The sequence below is a fragment of the Vipera berus genome (assembly GCF_964194415.1).
Source record: "Vipera berus genome assembly, chromosome: 3".
Lineage (NCBI taxonomy): Eukaryota > Metazoa > Chordata > Lepidosauria > Squamata > Viperidae > Vipera > Vipera berus.
Genome location: NC_138204.1, coordinates 178412072 through 178428919, shown reverse-complemented (window position 1 = coordinate 178428919; position 16848 = coordinate 178412072). Strand labels below are relative to the sequence as shown.

Below are 16848 nucleotides of genomic sequence, written 5' to 3'. Positions count from 1 at the left end.
TGCCCCAGGGCTCTGTTCTGTGCCCAGTGCTCTTCAACATCTTCATCAACGATTTGGATGAGGGGATAGATGGGGAACTCATCAAATTTGCAGACGACACCAAGCTGGCAGGAATAGCCAATACTCCAGAAGATAGGCTTAACATACAGGAGGATCTGGACAGACTCGAACACTGGGCACTATCTAACAAAATGAAATTCAATTGTGAAAAAAGTAGGCAGGAAATATCAAATGCACAGGTATAATATAGGTGGTACCTTGCTCAACAGTAGTAACTGTGAGAGAGATCTTGGAGTCCTAGCGGACAATCATTTAAATATGAGCCAGCAGTGTACTGCAGCTGCCAAAAAAGCCAACACAGTGCTAGGCTGCATTAACAGAGGGATAGAATCAAGCTCAAGTGAAGTACTAATACCACTTTACAATGCCTTGGTAAGGCCACACCTGGGATACTGCATCCAGTTTTGGTCACCACAATGTAAAAAAGATGTCGAGATTCTAGAAAAAGTACAGAGAAGAGCAACTAAGATGATTGGGGGACTGGAGGCTAAAACATATAGGGAACGGTTGCTTGAATTGGGTATGTGTAGTTTAACGAAGAGAAGGGTGAGGGGTGACATGAAGCAGTGTCCCAATATCTCAGGGGCTGCCACAAAGAAGAGGGAGTCAAGCTATTCTCCAAAGCACCTGAAAGCAGGACAAGAAGCAACGGATGGAAACTAGTCAAGGAGAGAAGCAACCTAGAACTAAGGAGAAACTTCCTGACAGTTAGAACAATTAACCAGTGGAACAACCTGCCTCCAGAAGTGGTGAATGCTCCAACACTGGAAGTTTTTAAGAAGAGACTGGCCAGCCATTTGTCTGAAATGGTATAGGTATAGGGTTTCCTGCCTGAGCAGGGGGTTGGACTAGATGACCTCCAAGATCCCTTCCAACTTCTTCTTCTTCTTCTTCTTCTTCTTCTTCTTCTTCTTCTTATTATTATTATTATTATTATTATTATTATTATTATTATTATTACATAATCATCTGCCATATATATATATATATATATATATATATATATATATATATATATATATATATATATATATTTAGTCTAAAAATGTGGATTACAATAGGCATGAAGAAAAATTATATTTTAAATATTGTGCTATCAGTTTAATTGCTGGTTTGATTGATGTCATTTGAGTTTAATCATAAATCTGTATTTAAGGGAAGAAAATGTATAAATTATCTGTCATGGTAATTTCATTTATAACAATATGGACATTTATTTTTATTCAATTAGAAAAAAATGTTTTATTAACTATTTTGATAAATTTGCCTGAAATGTTTTGAACGTTTACTGTTTTTCCTTATTTTCTAAATGGGTGATATGTTAAGGTACAGTATCAGATTGATTTTATTTTTCTGCAGAAAAAAATCAGAATCTACTAAAAATAATTTATTGTTTTTATAGTACTTTTTCCTTGTCAGAAATGTTCAAGTCACATTTTATTTCATTATCCTAAAAGCAGTGTGTGTGTAAGTGTATATGTATATATGGTGTACATGTGTCTGTGTGTGTATACACACACACACAAGTACATATATACATAGTACTGAAAATGAGCCATTTTATTTTAAAACAGATTGCAGATGAAAAGAAACCATTCATTGCTTACTGTAATTACTAGAGCACTAATTACCTCTAATCACTGACATCCAGGGTCAATAAGGATGACAACAGAAACAGCCTTTCAAAGCAAGCTGTAATTTTTTTTATTATAGCTATCACATTTTGCTAGAAGCGTTAAAAGTTGTTGATTTATATTTTTTTTCTGTTTGCAGTTTGACGGTGAAAACATGTATATGAGTATGACAGAGCCGAGCCAGGAGTATGTGTCAGCCAGCCAGGTGGGTTAATTAATCTTCTCTGTCTTGTTTCAAATTGTAATTAAACAAATTCAAAGAATTGCATTGCAAATGAGTGGCACTATCAGTAACTGCTGCAATCAGAAATAATCATAATTTATAAACAAAGCATTTAAGCCTTCTTTCTAGCTAATGAGATAGCACCGATAAAGCACCAGAGTTGACAGTTGCTGAAGACACTACTTTGTTTGTGCTCCAGAATGGAAGCAGCTGTTTTGCCAGCATGATCATTGCCAAACAGTTGTTATACCTTTAGGAAGTAGTCTTTACAGGTGTCTGCTATTTATCTAACTGCAGTCAAGTTAATCATTTGTCAGCCACAGGTGCCATAGACTACTGTCTATTGCTTTACTGTTGTATGCAGGCCTATTTGACAAAATGGCTGATTCAGATTTGAAGGATGGTGGACAGTCTGTCATAAGTGGAAAAGCATGCTATCTAATTGCTTTCCAATCCATTGTTTCTCTTATTCAGAAAAGGCCTGCTAGCATGGGAGGAAAGTCCAGCTAATCCAGAAATGAGTCACAAAATAGTATACCAGGGGAATAAAGATAATGAGTCTTCTTCCATTGCTAATAGATGGTTATTAATAGCATAATTGTTTTAAATGTGATATCTCTATTTATATAACATGTCTAGTAGCCATTAAAATATATGCTTTTTCAAGCCTTTGAAATAGAGCTCACATGATTAATGCACTGTAATTTCTCTTGTTTGTGCTATATCATGTCATTGGAAGAATCCAGGTTTTTAAGGATTGGAAAGGATTTTCTCAACCACATGTTGGCAATATAGAATCATAGTACATAAAGTCAGTTTATTAAAGCAAAGATTGACTAACGTTTGACTCAGTATGTTGCTTTCAGATAAATTTGTAGAAGGAGAGACAGAGGGATCAGCCTAAAATCCCTACATAATCACAAGGAAACTAAGTCCAGCCTCCCTTGCATTCCATTGACCACTCCAAGCAAATGCTAACCATTAGTTCTTTTAGACATTGCTCAAGACCTATATACCTATAGCAAAATACTTAATTATGTAAATGCAGACAATGCACTAATATAAGTTAATGTTCATGAATGTACATTTTTGACTATACTGAAAAATGGGTGAAAAAGTACAACCATCTAATTATCTGATTGATAGTTCCCCCTGTTCTTTATGGATAGATCATGCACTATATACATGCAATTCAATTGGCCTATAAACATTTACATTTGGCATGCCTATGTACAACTTTATCCAAGAGTTGAAAATAAATCAAAATGAATTGAAAGTGGATATAGGTTAATGCTTTTGTTAGAAGTATCTAAATAGGGTCCCTAAATGGTTCAGTAGGAATCTGTTTTTTTTCTAGAATTGATCAAGCTGAGATATCAAATTCCCATATTTATGCACATGACTCTTGTCCTAGTTTCAATGATGATGATATCCATTCAGTTGTGTCTGAATCTTGGCAATTCTATGGGCCAGGTCTCTCCACATCTTCCAATCTTGCACTATTTCTTTGAGTTGTTCTATGCTCTGGCTGGTGTCAAATTTGATGGTGTGTTATTTGGTGGTCTGGTTTCCTTTTACCACTAACTTTTCCAAACATAATTGCTTTTTCCAGTGACTTCCCTCACATGACACAGCCTAACTGGTTTTACTACTCTCACACAATTGCTGTGTTAGTTCATAATTTATTCATCAACAGATAATACTTAAAGGTTATCTCAGACACTTGCCTGAATAATTTGGATTTTAAATAAGAGCACACAGAAGAATAGTCCAAAATCAGTCCAAGGTTCCAGAAGCCATGACAGGGTTGTCAGTCAGTCCAGAAGTTAGAGATTCAAAGTTTTTTACATAAAAAAGTTTCACAGAAATATCACACAAGAACCAAAGATCAGACATTGTTTTCAGCAAAGGGAACATGGGTCAGGACTGGGCAAGAGATTTACTCCCTTGTTTGGCAAGGAACTGATGGAAAGACTCTACTCTCTACTTGCCAGTTAAGGGGATTGGGAGGCTTTACATCAGGGGTGTCAAACTCACAACGTCACATGACATGTCATGATCTATCGTGACTTTTTCAACATTGCCGGTAATGGGGTGAACACGGTTTTGCTATGATGCATCCAGCCTGCAGGCTGGCAGTTTGACACCCTGCTTTACATTATCTCCATCTGGCTGTTCCAGCTATGCAGGTAATGCTTCGTGTGACCCTGGGTTCCTTGTCCTGAGGTTTATATCCACAGGTTCAGCTGGAACCTTTTCTTAAGAGCTTCAGTTATGATAGTTGTAATCCTTAAATAGCTGTGATGTAATTCAGTAATTAGAAGTTTGTAAAATATAGCCAGGTTCCTGGGACTACATTTAAGTAAAAAGCATATCACTGTTATGCTGTTTTTTAATTTAGGAAGGTTATTTGTAATGTGTTCTTTGTTTATAAGCTAGTTGGTTGCTTTGGGAACAAAAAATATTTTAATTGAAATATCACCAAATCTATTCTAAGGGGTCCAGTATTAATGCAGTATATAACAATGTCAAATAATGGTTTCCCTCAGATTATAGATTTTTTAAAACTGAATTTTCAAATAAACATCTTATTCAGAAATTGATTTCCTTAAAAATGCATTTTAAGTAATATTTAAATGGAATATTTGAAAACTACTGCATATACTTGTCATAATTATAAGTTTACTATATTTCTTTAATAACATAAGGATCCTTTACAAAAGTAGATCATGTTGTTCAGTATTAGGGAGTGAGGCAGGGAGGCAATTAATTCTTTTGAAGCAATGAACTGGTATGATTGAACTTGCTTATCTGAAAATTCTCGGCTTTGCTGATAATTTTGAACATAAATGTTTGAGTAAAAAAATTGGGAGAGATATTTTTGTGTAACCTTTGTGCCCAAAGCTTGTCTTGACAAGTTTAGCAGTATTGTTAGATTAAAGCAACTAGACATCATCTTGTTTATATCTTCAGGGCTTTGAATCAAAAGTAGAAAGTGTAGAAGCACAAACTCTCTGAATGGCTGCTGTTACAAAGCAGCTGCTACTTTTCAGAGAATCATTGTTTCTCTTTACAAGAACCAATAGTAAACCACTGCATTTTCTAATGTGGTCATTGCCTTCTGCTGATCTTCTACTTAAGATACATATATTTAACTAAAATAGAAAGACAGCTTATTCAGGTTACACATTTTAATTCATGAATATAAACTAGATCAAGGATTCCTAAAAAAAGGGAAAGGAAGAAAAATGGATATCCTGATTTATTTAACTATTTAGCATTTATTATTTACCTCCTTTTAGAATGGTTACTATCTTCCCAAAATAGTTGGAGGCATTATTTATTAATCCATCCATCAAATTTATATGGCTGCTCTCTCATGAAAAAGTGACTCTGGGCAGTGTACACTAAAACTATGAAAGAGTTAACTTATAAAAAACTATTATTCAGAAAAAAATAAAATGGGCATGAGATAAAGCTTCTGATGCTCTTCATAGGCAGCTCCATGTAGAGCCTGTAATCAGTTGAGGGGTAACTAGAGCATAGGTAACTGTGAACACAGCCCACCAATGTAGTAATGGATGCAGCTGGCACACCATGCAAAGGAGTGCAGAGGCCCTCCTAGCCATGACCCCAACCTGCTCTTTGACCAGGAATTGTGAATTTACAAGGCCTCTGTTTGGGGCAGTACAATCCCATACCTCACTATAGATGGCATAGGCATAGAAATCCAGCAAATCCCAAAGCCCATAGCCCCACAGGATTCCCTTCACACACCCCAGGCACCAGGATGAGCTGTATATGGCATCATTGAATTCACCAGGGCAGAGATGTATAATTAGGTATCAATGTAGTGATGATATGCCATCCCATAGCAATAATTAGTTCATCCAGCAGCCTAATGTAGATGTTGAATAGGAGCAGAGACAGCACCAAACCCTGGGGTACCTCACACAGTAAGAGCCAAAAGTAAGATCTCTACCCAATCACCATTGACTGAATTAAACACAGAGAAAAGAGGTAAACCAGACAACACTGTGCTACTCACCCCCAATCCTCTAAGCCAGTCCAGAAGATACCTTGGTGGATGATATTAAAAGCCCAAGAGAGATCAAGTAGGGCAAAAATGGACAACCCTCATTCTGCCTATGCCAGATATCATCCAAAAGTGATCGATGTTCTTTCCATCTCTGGATCTGCAACAAGATTAACATCCATTTGTGAGCAAATTTGAGCAATTTTGCCTGATAGCTACAGAATAAATTCTTACACAACCCTGCTACTGATACTTCACTGCTCTTAGCACCACAAGTAGGCAGTAATAGTGGCTCTAACCCAAGTATGGTCAGGTTTGTTCCCTGTTAAATGCTGTTGCCACACCCAAAACACACCTGGACATGTCTCCAAAAGGGCCACCTTCTCCTTCTAGAGCCACCAAGTCTAGTAATACATGTCAGCTTGTCCCTCTCATTGGTGATTAAATTGCAAATAAGGGAAGCGCAGTTACAGACTAACTTAGCATTTAACAGCTGAAAGCCAGGGCCTCTGAAGTCTGCTGACTGTGTATAAGGGCTGAGATTAAGGAGCTGGAATACAAAACTACAATAAAACATCAGGCTTGCATTCCTTAAGAATGGCCTGCTCACTGTCTCCTACCATATATCCACTTCTTTTCACTAGCTTAATACTTCAGCTCATCCTTAACCTTCAAAGGAGGAACCATCTCTCCAAGACTGGGGACTGCTCACAGTGACCATCCCCCTAGCCCAGGGGTAGACAACCTTGTCTCTTTTATGACTCATGGACTTCAATTCCAAGAATTCCTCAGCCAGCATGGCTGGCTGAGGAATTCTGGGAGTTGAAGTCCATGAGTCATAAAAGAGCCAAGGTTGCCTACCCCTGCCCTAGCCAAACTCTCTCTTTGAAGGCAATGGGTAGTCTAGAAATATGAAATACAAATTAATTAATTAATTGCTAACAAACCCAGTCCAAAGAAAAGAACCCATACAGCAGAAATGTCCACAACAAAAAAGCACACAGTACTGATGGGCCAGCTCCACAGGTCTGCCACCAGGTCTACTGGTATAACAAATGTGGCAGGCATGGCCAGTGCAGCAAACACAGCCCATTGTCTGGAAAATTAGCTCAAATGTATGCAAATCTAAGTCCAAGTCCAAAACCCCTGCAGCCTCCATCCAAGTAGGTACCAATTCAGACATTCCTCTAACAATCCACTACAACAAGACACTAACATGAAGATAACCTGGTAATGTTTCCTGTTCTGTCCACCATTTTGTTAATCAGTTGTAAATAAATGCAGTAAGTGTATGGCTACTGGATCTGAGTTGCTAAAATGTGGGCTACCACTGTAAAGCGATGCAGAAAATGCTCTTTGCTGCCATTTAATATTTGTTTGCAGCCTAGATATGGCAGGTCTAAATAAATCTAAACAAACAAAGATGCTATCCAGAAGGTAAAAGTCTAGCTGACTAAAATTTCGTGGTGGTTGACAGGCTCCTTCCTCCATTTCTCTTAAAGAATTCTTAGGTGGTTGGTGGCAGCTGTGCTGAGGGAAAAGGAGAACAAATTATCCAGCTAAGTGGACTACTGAGTGGCTGATTTTTAGTTATAAGACCCATGACTTATTTTGTCAGGTAGTATGAAATAAAAGTGTTATTTAAAATAATTACATTTTAGCACTCTATTTCTGCAGTTATGCATGATTTGAAATTTTGCATGTGCATTAAAATGAAAGCTGATATTAACATTCCTTAGCGTTGGTTAGAATGTGTATTAATGGAAAAATCCTTGTGTCTTATTTTAAGACTTTTAAAATCAACTTATCACCTTAAGGCTAACATAAATAAAAACACATATGTCAATTATGAAAAGTAGAACATCAAACATCTGTATAATTTGGTAATCCAAGACAACTTGCCTCACAGCATTACTTGACAATTATCATTTCTGTTCACTTTTCAAATCAGTACATGCTTTGGGACTTATGTACTAAGTTGCTAAGTAGCAACATATGGCTCACTACTGTTCTTGTGATGTTGCTGCAAGCGAAGATTGTAATACTAGCCTTGAAATGATTTCCACAGACAGCCATTCTTGGAAATAAGCCAGAAGTATAACTGTACCATTAAAATTAATATTCTTTTAGCTTGTCCCGAAAGACTGGTGCTTCTGGACTGGTATATATTTTATATATGTAAATATTGTATTCTTAGTAACTATTATTAACATAGAACTATGGATTCCAGATAGCTTTTACAATATTTTTTACTATGTTCATATCTACATTTACCAAGTAAAATATGGCAATTTTATTAATAGCTAAACTTTAGCATAGGAGGAGTAAAGTTTAACAAAGGAGAGATTTATCATCTCCTTGTGGCAATTCTCTATTGTCATCTATAAGAATTTCATGGCAATATTATACATATATTAATATAACAAAGAAACTCATGGGATTAAGCACTTTCTTCTAATGTGTAACACTCTTCAGAGCTAACTTGTAAACTCAAGCCAGGGGAAGAATTATTTTAACATAGTCTTCCATTCTGATGTCCTCTAGATGTGTTAAACTTTCCCCAAGACTAGGACTCTTGGCCATTTTGAATGAATGAATTCAGTATATCTGGAAAAATCTGATGTGGGAATAATGAACACATTGGAGATAGGTTCTCCTGCTGATTGATTACTTTTAAAAGTCTTTAGACATCTGATAACCTGAAATGTGAAAAATGCTCCATCTGAGCTTTGGAATTAATTTTCATAGATGATAGTATAAAAGTTAATATTAATCACATGAGTGGATTTCTCATTCTTTTCAGATTTAATATGATAATTCAGCATTGAATATCATCTGTGTATTTTGTTTTACAGTTGCATTGTTGATTAGCTTTGTGTATTAGTGATTGCATTTTTTGTTTTACAGCAAATTTCCCTTAATATAATAAGCATGTATTGTACTGGATTCTAGCTTTTTTTCCCCCTTTCAGGTTGATATCTGTGCCTTTAATTGTATATGAAAGAAAGAACTTACACCTCATTTTTAAAAGTGTGTCATTGCAAAGTTTATGTATTACCACTAATGTTCTATACCAGGGGTGTCAAACTCAATTTCATTGAGGGCCGCATCAGCATTAACGTTACCCTTGGGGGGGGCAGGTGGGTGTGGCCAGGGTGGGTGCAGCCTACTGGGTAGGCGTGGCTGGAGTGTGTGTGGCCGACTGGGTGGGCATGGGCAGCTCTACATTGTTCGCGTCAAGGGTGCTTATGGGGGCCTGGGCAGGAGTGAGACAGATCTGAGGGTCTCTGGCAGAAGGTGATGTGACCAGGTCAAGTGCCAAGGCATGGTCCACTGGAGGAGCCTCACTGTTCCTCTCAGGCCATGTGGGGGGAGGGGGCTGGACAGTAGCGCAGAGGCCAAATGCCTAGCCCAGCCCTCAAGCAGCCGTGGCACTAAGCCGAGCCCCACTTCCCCAAGCGGGTGCCTAGCTGCACTTACCTCCTCCTCAAGGCTGCTGCTGCTGTGTTTGCTCTCCTTAGCCAGGTTGCTCATGATGGGTATGAGGGCAAAGTCAAGAGGGAGGCCCACTCCCTCTCCATGTGAGGAGACCTGGCTTTGTATCCAAAGCTTCCTTAGCAATAGGATGGGAGACTCCCCAGGATAGGCCAGGAGGAGGTGGCAAGGGGATGGTGAAAGGGCAGCAGGGCAGGACTAAAGCAGGACTTCCCTCAGACCCTCCCTCTCCTTCCTTCCTAAGAGTGGTGGGAAAATATTTGAGATGAGGGAGGGAGAAAAACAGGCAAGAAACGCAGCTGGGGAAGTGTCATCCTTTGTGAGGAATGAAGAAATGCACCATCATCTGGAATTGGCCACCACATGGCCCTCGCCTACTTCACATATGTGGCTTGGTGGGCTCTGGGGGAGGGGATGCCATGAGCAGCATGAATCGATGTTACCTGCGCAGTGCTGCCCAGCCCCCAGCCTGTTTGGCTTTGGTAGGCAGCGGGGCACTCTCCTCACAGTGCCGAGAGGCTGAGCTGGGTGGCATGAATCTGAAGAGAAGTGCAACGCTGCCCAGCCCCTAGCCTGCCCAAAGTAGGCAGGGCCATGTGCTGGCCACTTCCAGGCAATGGTGCATTTCTTCATTCCTCACAAAGGGTTATACCTCCCCAGTGTGCACCCAGCAGGCAGGGCCAACGCAGCAGGAGTTGTTCCCTCGCTGTTTCCAGATGGGCTTGTGGAGCTAAGACTGAATGCGTTTCAGCCTAGATGGCCACCATGAAATTGTACATTGGCTCCTGGCCGGCCTGGGCCAAGGCAGCGGGGGCCATTTCCTCACTGTTTCCAGGATGGCTTCACGGGCCACATGAAATCACTTTGCGGGCCAGATCCGGCCCCCGGGCCTTGTGTTTGACCTGTCTGTTCTATACAGTGCTTATTAGCTGAACTACTTGGCTTTTGAGTTAATCAAATAAACAATTAAATTATATTCAATAAAATAAAAGTAACAATAAGCTGTTATTTTCTTGTGAGTAAACAAAATGATACATGTTCTGTTAGAGTGCTAAAGCTATTTATGCCTATTATTATGCCACTTTGTTATACCTATTTTTCTAGAACTCTATCAGCATATCCTTAGATATATACCAAATATCTAGTATAGATATGTCCCTTCAAATATATATAACATGCTCTTCCATATACTTTTACCCAAGCAATAACACACCTTTATGTCTTTACATAGATATTATAAAATACAGTTTCTTTTTTGGAAACCTAGAGCAATCATACATCATGGGAAAAACATACCATAGGAAATACATTACATGATTGAACATTATTAGGCTACTGCCTAGGTTTGTTTGTGAACATAAAAATACTTTGGAACTTCTTATTAGACAATAGCAGTGAACTGTTCCTTATGTTTAAGGTATAAAGGCACCTTGACCTATGGACCCTTGACCCAGTAAAACAATAACAATAGCATGCCACAGATTAATCTATTTACTCTCCCAATGTCTGGCATCTCAACAAGCCCAAATTACTTACTCCAACTGTCTTTAGTATAGCATTCAAATGATTACCCTGTGCAATCCCAGAGGTGTTCATTACAGATAAAATTGCTCTTTCTACCTTGCATACAAGCTGGGTTTTCAGTGGGAAATGAAAGGCTGCCTGGAAAACAGGACACCTAATTAAGTTAAACTACTCTAGCATTTGGCTTGACATCTTCATTACTCAAAATTAAAAAGATACTTCACTCGAACACACAGATTACTATTGTTTATGTTGTTGTCTCAAATTGGCGTCTCACACAGAAGCCTGTTTTCCAGAATTATATCTTTTAATTGTTCACATATTTCTTGCAGTTTATAAAAATGTCTGAAGAGTCAGGAGAGCTACTTATAATACTGTAGTCTTTACATACATTAAGTACAAGCAGTCTAATGGTTCCAGGCAAAATTGTTTAGATGGCATTCTGGACTTGCATGCAGAAGGTTCACTCTGTAACTTTATATTTATTAAACTACACCATTTTTATAAAGCTCAGTACAATGTTATAGAATAAATTGCATTGTAATTGTTCCAATTAAATGCCTTCTGTGGGACATTTGGACCGCATAGTTTCCCAAAGTCTTAAAAATCTAGGGTTTTGTTTTCTTTTAGTTTATTTTAAACCATCCTTTCAGCAAAATTGTACATTTTTTGTCTATCTCAGGTAACATATTCCTTTCTGTATTTGTATCTATTGCATATTTATATGCAGCTGAAATCTCAGGGAGAAGTAGTTGATGTGAAGTCAATCTGTGATTTAAAATGTCCCCATTTAACATTAATTTTGCAACTTTTAATGTTATCTGTATTGTAATGTGTTAAGAATTATTTATAGGAATTGTGTTATTTAGAATGAAATTACTCAAAGGACTTTTGATTTTATCTTGCAATCTGCTGTTTTTAGAAGACATTGTAACCAACCTTTGTGTCTCTAAGTCAGACATGTCAAACACAAGGCCCGGGGGCCGGATCCGGCCCGCGAAGTGGTTTCATGTGGCCCGCGAAGCCATCCTGGAAACAGTGAGGGAACAACCCCCACTGCCTTGGCCCTGGCCCAGAGACCCTCCTTCTGCCAGAGACCCTCAGATCTGTCCCACTCCTGCCCAGGCCCCCATAGGCACCCTTGATGTGAATGATGTAGAGCTGGCTACGCCCACCCAGCAGGCCATACGCAGTGTAGCCATGCCCACCCAGTAGGCCACGCCCACCCAGGCCATACCCACCCGGCCCCCTGAGGGCAACCGCAATGCTGATGTGGCCCTCAATGAAATTGAGTTTGACACCCCTGCTCTAAGTGATCAGTCCAAATATATAGCGTGCTTTGTGTTTTAACATCAACAATAATGTAGTTTGTTGTCATAAAATCTTGTGTTACATGTGGTATTTATTGGCAGTACCCAGAGCCCATTGTGGCTCTGTGGAAGAGGAGACGTGTACTGTCCTTCCCCACAGAAAGTGAACCTCACCTTTCCTTGTCACAATATTGTGTTTTCTGCATACTGCTGAAGTGGGTATGTAATGTACACTAGGAGTGCAAGCACACTTATAATATTAAGACAAATACAGATATACAGAATTAAACAAAAGGAATATTTGCTGATGCAGTTCTGTATTGCTCTCTGTTTAAGGATTTCTCAATAAATTTGTCCTTTCAAAGCTAATATTTAAAACAAATTCACTGTAAATTTACATATTGACAGCATGATTATTTACATATACAATTTATATAGTCATCAATATCACAGAGTGACAAAAATTAAAACCAAAAGAAGTGTAAACAAGTATAAACAAAAAAAATAAAGCAAACAATAACTGCTTGTGTTTCAAGAACAGCTTGGTTCAAAGAATCCATAAATTCAGCATAAGGAAATCCAAAAAGGAGAAAGCAGGTCAATTAGAATGCAAAAATAAAACACTTTAATTTAAGTAACCATTATGCAATATTGGATGTTTATGTCCCGGTCTCCAGAATTTCTATTCCCTATCAATTTCTGATAATCCATGTGTCAGGGTTCTGGCTGAAAAGCCCAACGAAGTAAATCTACCAGAGACATTGTGATCTCTAATGTGAAGATTTATTAGGCATAGCATACTGGTACGATAGAAAGACTACCAGCTCTGGCAATATGGCAGGAAAAAGTTAATTAAAAAAGTAAAACCTTTCCTCCCCTCTCTGACAGTTCAGGTCACATTGTCCAATTAGTTTTCAAACATCTGTTATGAGAATAAAACCTCAATTCACCAAAACATCTCTTCAGTGGCCTCAGCTCTCACACTGATAGCAACCACCTGTGCATCCCAAACCTTCCACCCCCTTCCCTCCAGACTGTAGGCAAGCTAGAAGCATCATGACAGTTCTAAAGCAAGGGATCTTCATAGCTTGACGTCATGATTAGCCAGTCAGATGGATTACTCATTAGAAGGGTCAATCTTCCAATACATTTGCAACTCTATAGATGCCTCTCAGTTATTTCTATAGTTTAAATCTCTAAATTGGACTTGGCTGTGGTGATTCCTTGTGCTGACAAAACAGGGTTTAGATCAGTGTGTTCCTGATCTACAGTGATAAACCAAAGCACAGTAGGAATGGGCAGGACTTCTCAAGGAGGATAACCACAAGCCTGTTTGTTTTATTTGCCATCTAGTCACTTTGGAGACTGGCTTTGCTTGCCATTTAACTTTGATACAAGCCAATAGGAGAGGTGTTAATTATAAAACAAATGAAAAGCAGATGCAGGAATTGGATATACTAATTTAATGAAAAAAGGACTAGAAGTGATATGATAGCAGTGTTCCAATATCTAAGGGGTTGCCCCAAAGAAGTGGGGTAACTGTTCTGTTCCAGCCTACTACCGGCCCTGCAGAAATGTCAGGGACAACCCCTTTTCAATAGTCAATAGGCTGAAAGTAAGCCAGCCAAATTTATTTACACAAATGAAACGAAACAGATCCAAAACAGAGCAAAACAAATATTAACCATGACTAAATCAGAAGCTGTTCAAACGGTTGCCTTCAGCAACCAGCACCTCCCACACATTCCCCTTTTAAACACAGTTTCAAGGCGTGGCTTCTCTTTGCCTCCTCCCGAGGTGCCTCATTGCCCTCCTTTGTTCACTCCTGCTTGTCTGCCTCCTGCTTCGAGCGTCCATGAACAAAGCCAGCTGTGAATCATCTTCATCCAAGCTTTCAGGCTCACACAGCTGGGTCTGACGAGGAACAAGACGGGAGGGGCCTGGCTGAGAGCTCTTCAATGCCTCAGAACTTTCCTCTGCATGCTCTCCAATCCCATCCTCCTCCTCCTCCTCAGAATTGTCCGATTCAGCTGCCGTACCCACAAGCTGACACTGAATCACAACAGTATCAACCTATTTTCCAAAGCACCTGAAGGCAGGATAAGAAGCAATGGATGGAAATTAATCAAGGAGAGAACAGACCTAGAATTAAGGAAGAGTTTCCTGACAGAAATTTCCTGACAGTGAGAACAATTAATCAGTGGAATGACTTGTCTCCAGAGGTTGTGGGTGCTTCAACACTGGAGGTTTTTAAGAAGAGATTGGACAACCATTTGTCTGAAATGGTATGAGCAGAGTTGGACTAAAAGACCTCCAAGGTCCCTTACAACTATGTTATTCTGTTAAACTATTAATCATGCCTTAAGGTACATGTTATTTACTGATAGGTTTTCTTGTGCAAAATGAGTTTTGTTTGTGCTGCTTATCCATTATATAAAATTCTAGAAATATTAATTACAAGTTGCTTTCTTATCTATGATACAGTGAGGGCATAACTTAATATTTTGCTCAAAGGACCCAAAAAAGATCATTCACAATAACTACTTGAAAGTATGACTCATTGAAAGTATGACAGTGCAGTTTCTTCTCAGCTATAGTCTGTATGTGACAACAGCAAAATAGACTAGGAAATGAGAGGATCTAGGCAAATAGCAAATACTTCTGAACTTTTTGAGCATTACAAGATACACTAGTATAGCATGCTCGGTAAACAAGCAGAAAATGTTTGGCCATTAAAGTGCTGATATAACTTCTACTTAGCTGCTACACCTACACTGCTAACACTGTAAAACATATAGTTTTGCTGAAACAAAATACTTGCCAAGTGTTTGTTAAAGAACAAACCAACTAAATGGTTCTGCCCCAGGCGCCTAATGGACCCTGAACGGTTCCAGATGGCGCTTGGGTCTGTACCTATCGCCCTCATTCACAGCCCAGTTGATGCCTTGGTCGATGCCTGGGAAAAGGCGGCCACTGAGGCACTCGACTATGTTGTACCCTTGCGACCTCTGACCCGGCACAGATCCCGTAGGGCTCCATGGTTTTCTGCGGAGCTCCGGGAGATGAAGCGTCGGAGACGGGGTCTAGAGAGCGGTTGGAGGTCCAGCCGTTCCGAATCTGACCGATTGCAGCTAAGAACCTTTATAAGGTCTTATCTTGCTGCGATGAGGACGGCGAGGGCTAATTACGTCGCTGCCCTCATTGCGTCCGCAGATAATCGCCCGGCCGCTCTGTTTAGGGTGACTCACTCCCTTCTTAATCAGGAGGTGAGGGAGGATCCCTTACAGGGACGGGCCGAGGAGTTTAGTCATCATCTGACGGACAAAATCGCTCAGATCCGGGCCGGCGTGGACTCTGACTGGGCAGAGTCTGACGTGGTGGAATCGGATGGTCTTGAGCATGTTATCTGGACTGAGTTCGATCCTGTTTCCCCTGATGATGTGGACAGGATCATGGGGAGGCTGAGCTCCACCACCTGTTTGTTTGATCCGTGGCTCTCCTGGCTGGTTTATGCGGCCCGGGAGGGGACACGAGGCTGGTTCCAGGCAGTAATAACTGCTTCTTTGAAGGAGGGTGTCTTCCCCGCCGCCTTGAAGGAGGTGGTGGTGAGACCCCTTCTCAAGAAGCGTGTCCTGGACCCAGCTGTTTTAAATAACTATCGTCCAGTCTCCAACGTTCGCTTTTTGGCAAAGGTTGTTGAGAGTGTGGTGGCGCATCAGCTTCCTCTGTTCCTGGAGGAAACTGATTATCTCGACCCGTACCAATCGGGTTTCAGGCCTGGGTACAGCACGTAGACGGCATTGGTCGCGCTGGTGAATGATCTCTGGCGGGCTCGGGACAGGGGTTGCTCCTCTGTCCTAGTCCTATTAGATCTCTCAGCAGCTTTCGATACCATCGACCATGGTATCCTTTTGTGGCGTCTCAGGGGGTTGGGAGTGGGAGGCACCGTTTTACGGTGGTTCTCCTCCTATCTCCTGGGCCGCTTGCAGTCGGTGTTGACTGGAGGGCAGAGATCCACCCCGAGGCCTCTCGCTTGTGGAGTTCCTTAGGGGTCGGTTCTCTCTCCCCTCCTGTTCAACATCTACATGATGGGTGAGGTCATTCGTGGTTTCGGGGTGGGGTATCATCAGTACGCTGATGATACCCAACTGTTTTTCTCCACCCTGAACCAATCCAGCGATGCCCTCGCCGTGATGTCCCGTTGCCTGGAGGCAGTTCAGGTCTGGATGGGGAGAAACAGGCTTCGTCTCAATCCCGCCAAGACTGAGTGGTTGTGCGTATCGGCATCTTGGGCTAACCAGATTATTCCACCTTTAACGATGGGGGGGTGAGGTGTTACCCCCCATTGATAGGGCTCGCAACTTGGGTGTCCTCCTGGACTCACGGCTCAATTTTGAAGATCATATAGGAGCCGTGACCAGGGGGGCTTTTGCCCAGGTTCGCCTGGTGCACCAGTTGCGAACCTACCTGGACCGAGATGCCCTACGCACAGTCACTCATGCGCTCATGACCTCCCGTTTAGACTACTGCAACGCTCTCTACATGGGGCTGCCCTTGAGGACCACT

The 16848-nt window shown here is 40.6% G+C and overlaps 1 protein-coding gene across 1 annotated transcript in view; it reads left to right on the top strand.

Annotated features, from left to right (window-relative positions):
• Positions 1 to 16848, top strand: part of TOX (thymocyte selection associated high mobility group box) — a gene marked incomplete at both ends in the record, with an annotated part of 240069 nt that overhangs the window by 125100 nt on the left and 98121 nt on the right. Inside the window, one exon of the mRNA XM_081325155.1 lies at positions 1834 to 1899. Within this exon, the coding sequence (XP_081181281.1) occupies positions 1834 to 1899 (66 nt within the window). The remainder of the gene's footprint in view (positions 1 to 1833; positions 1900 to 16848) is intronic.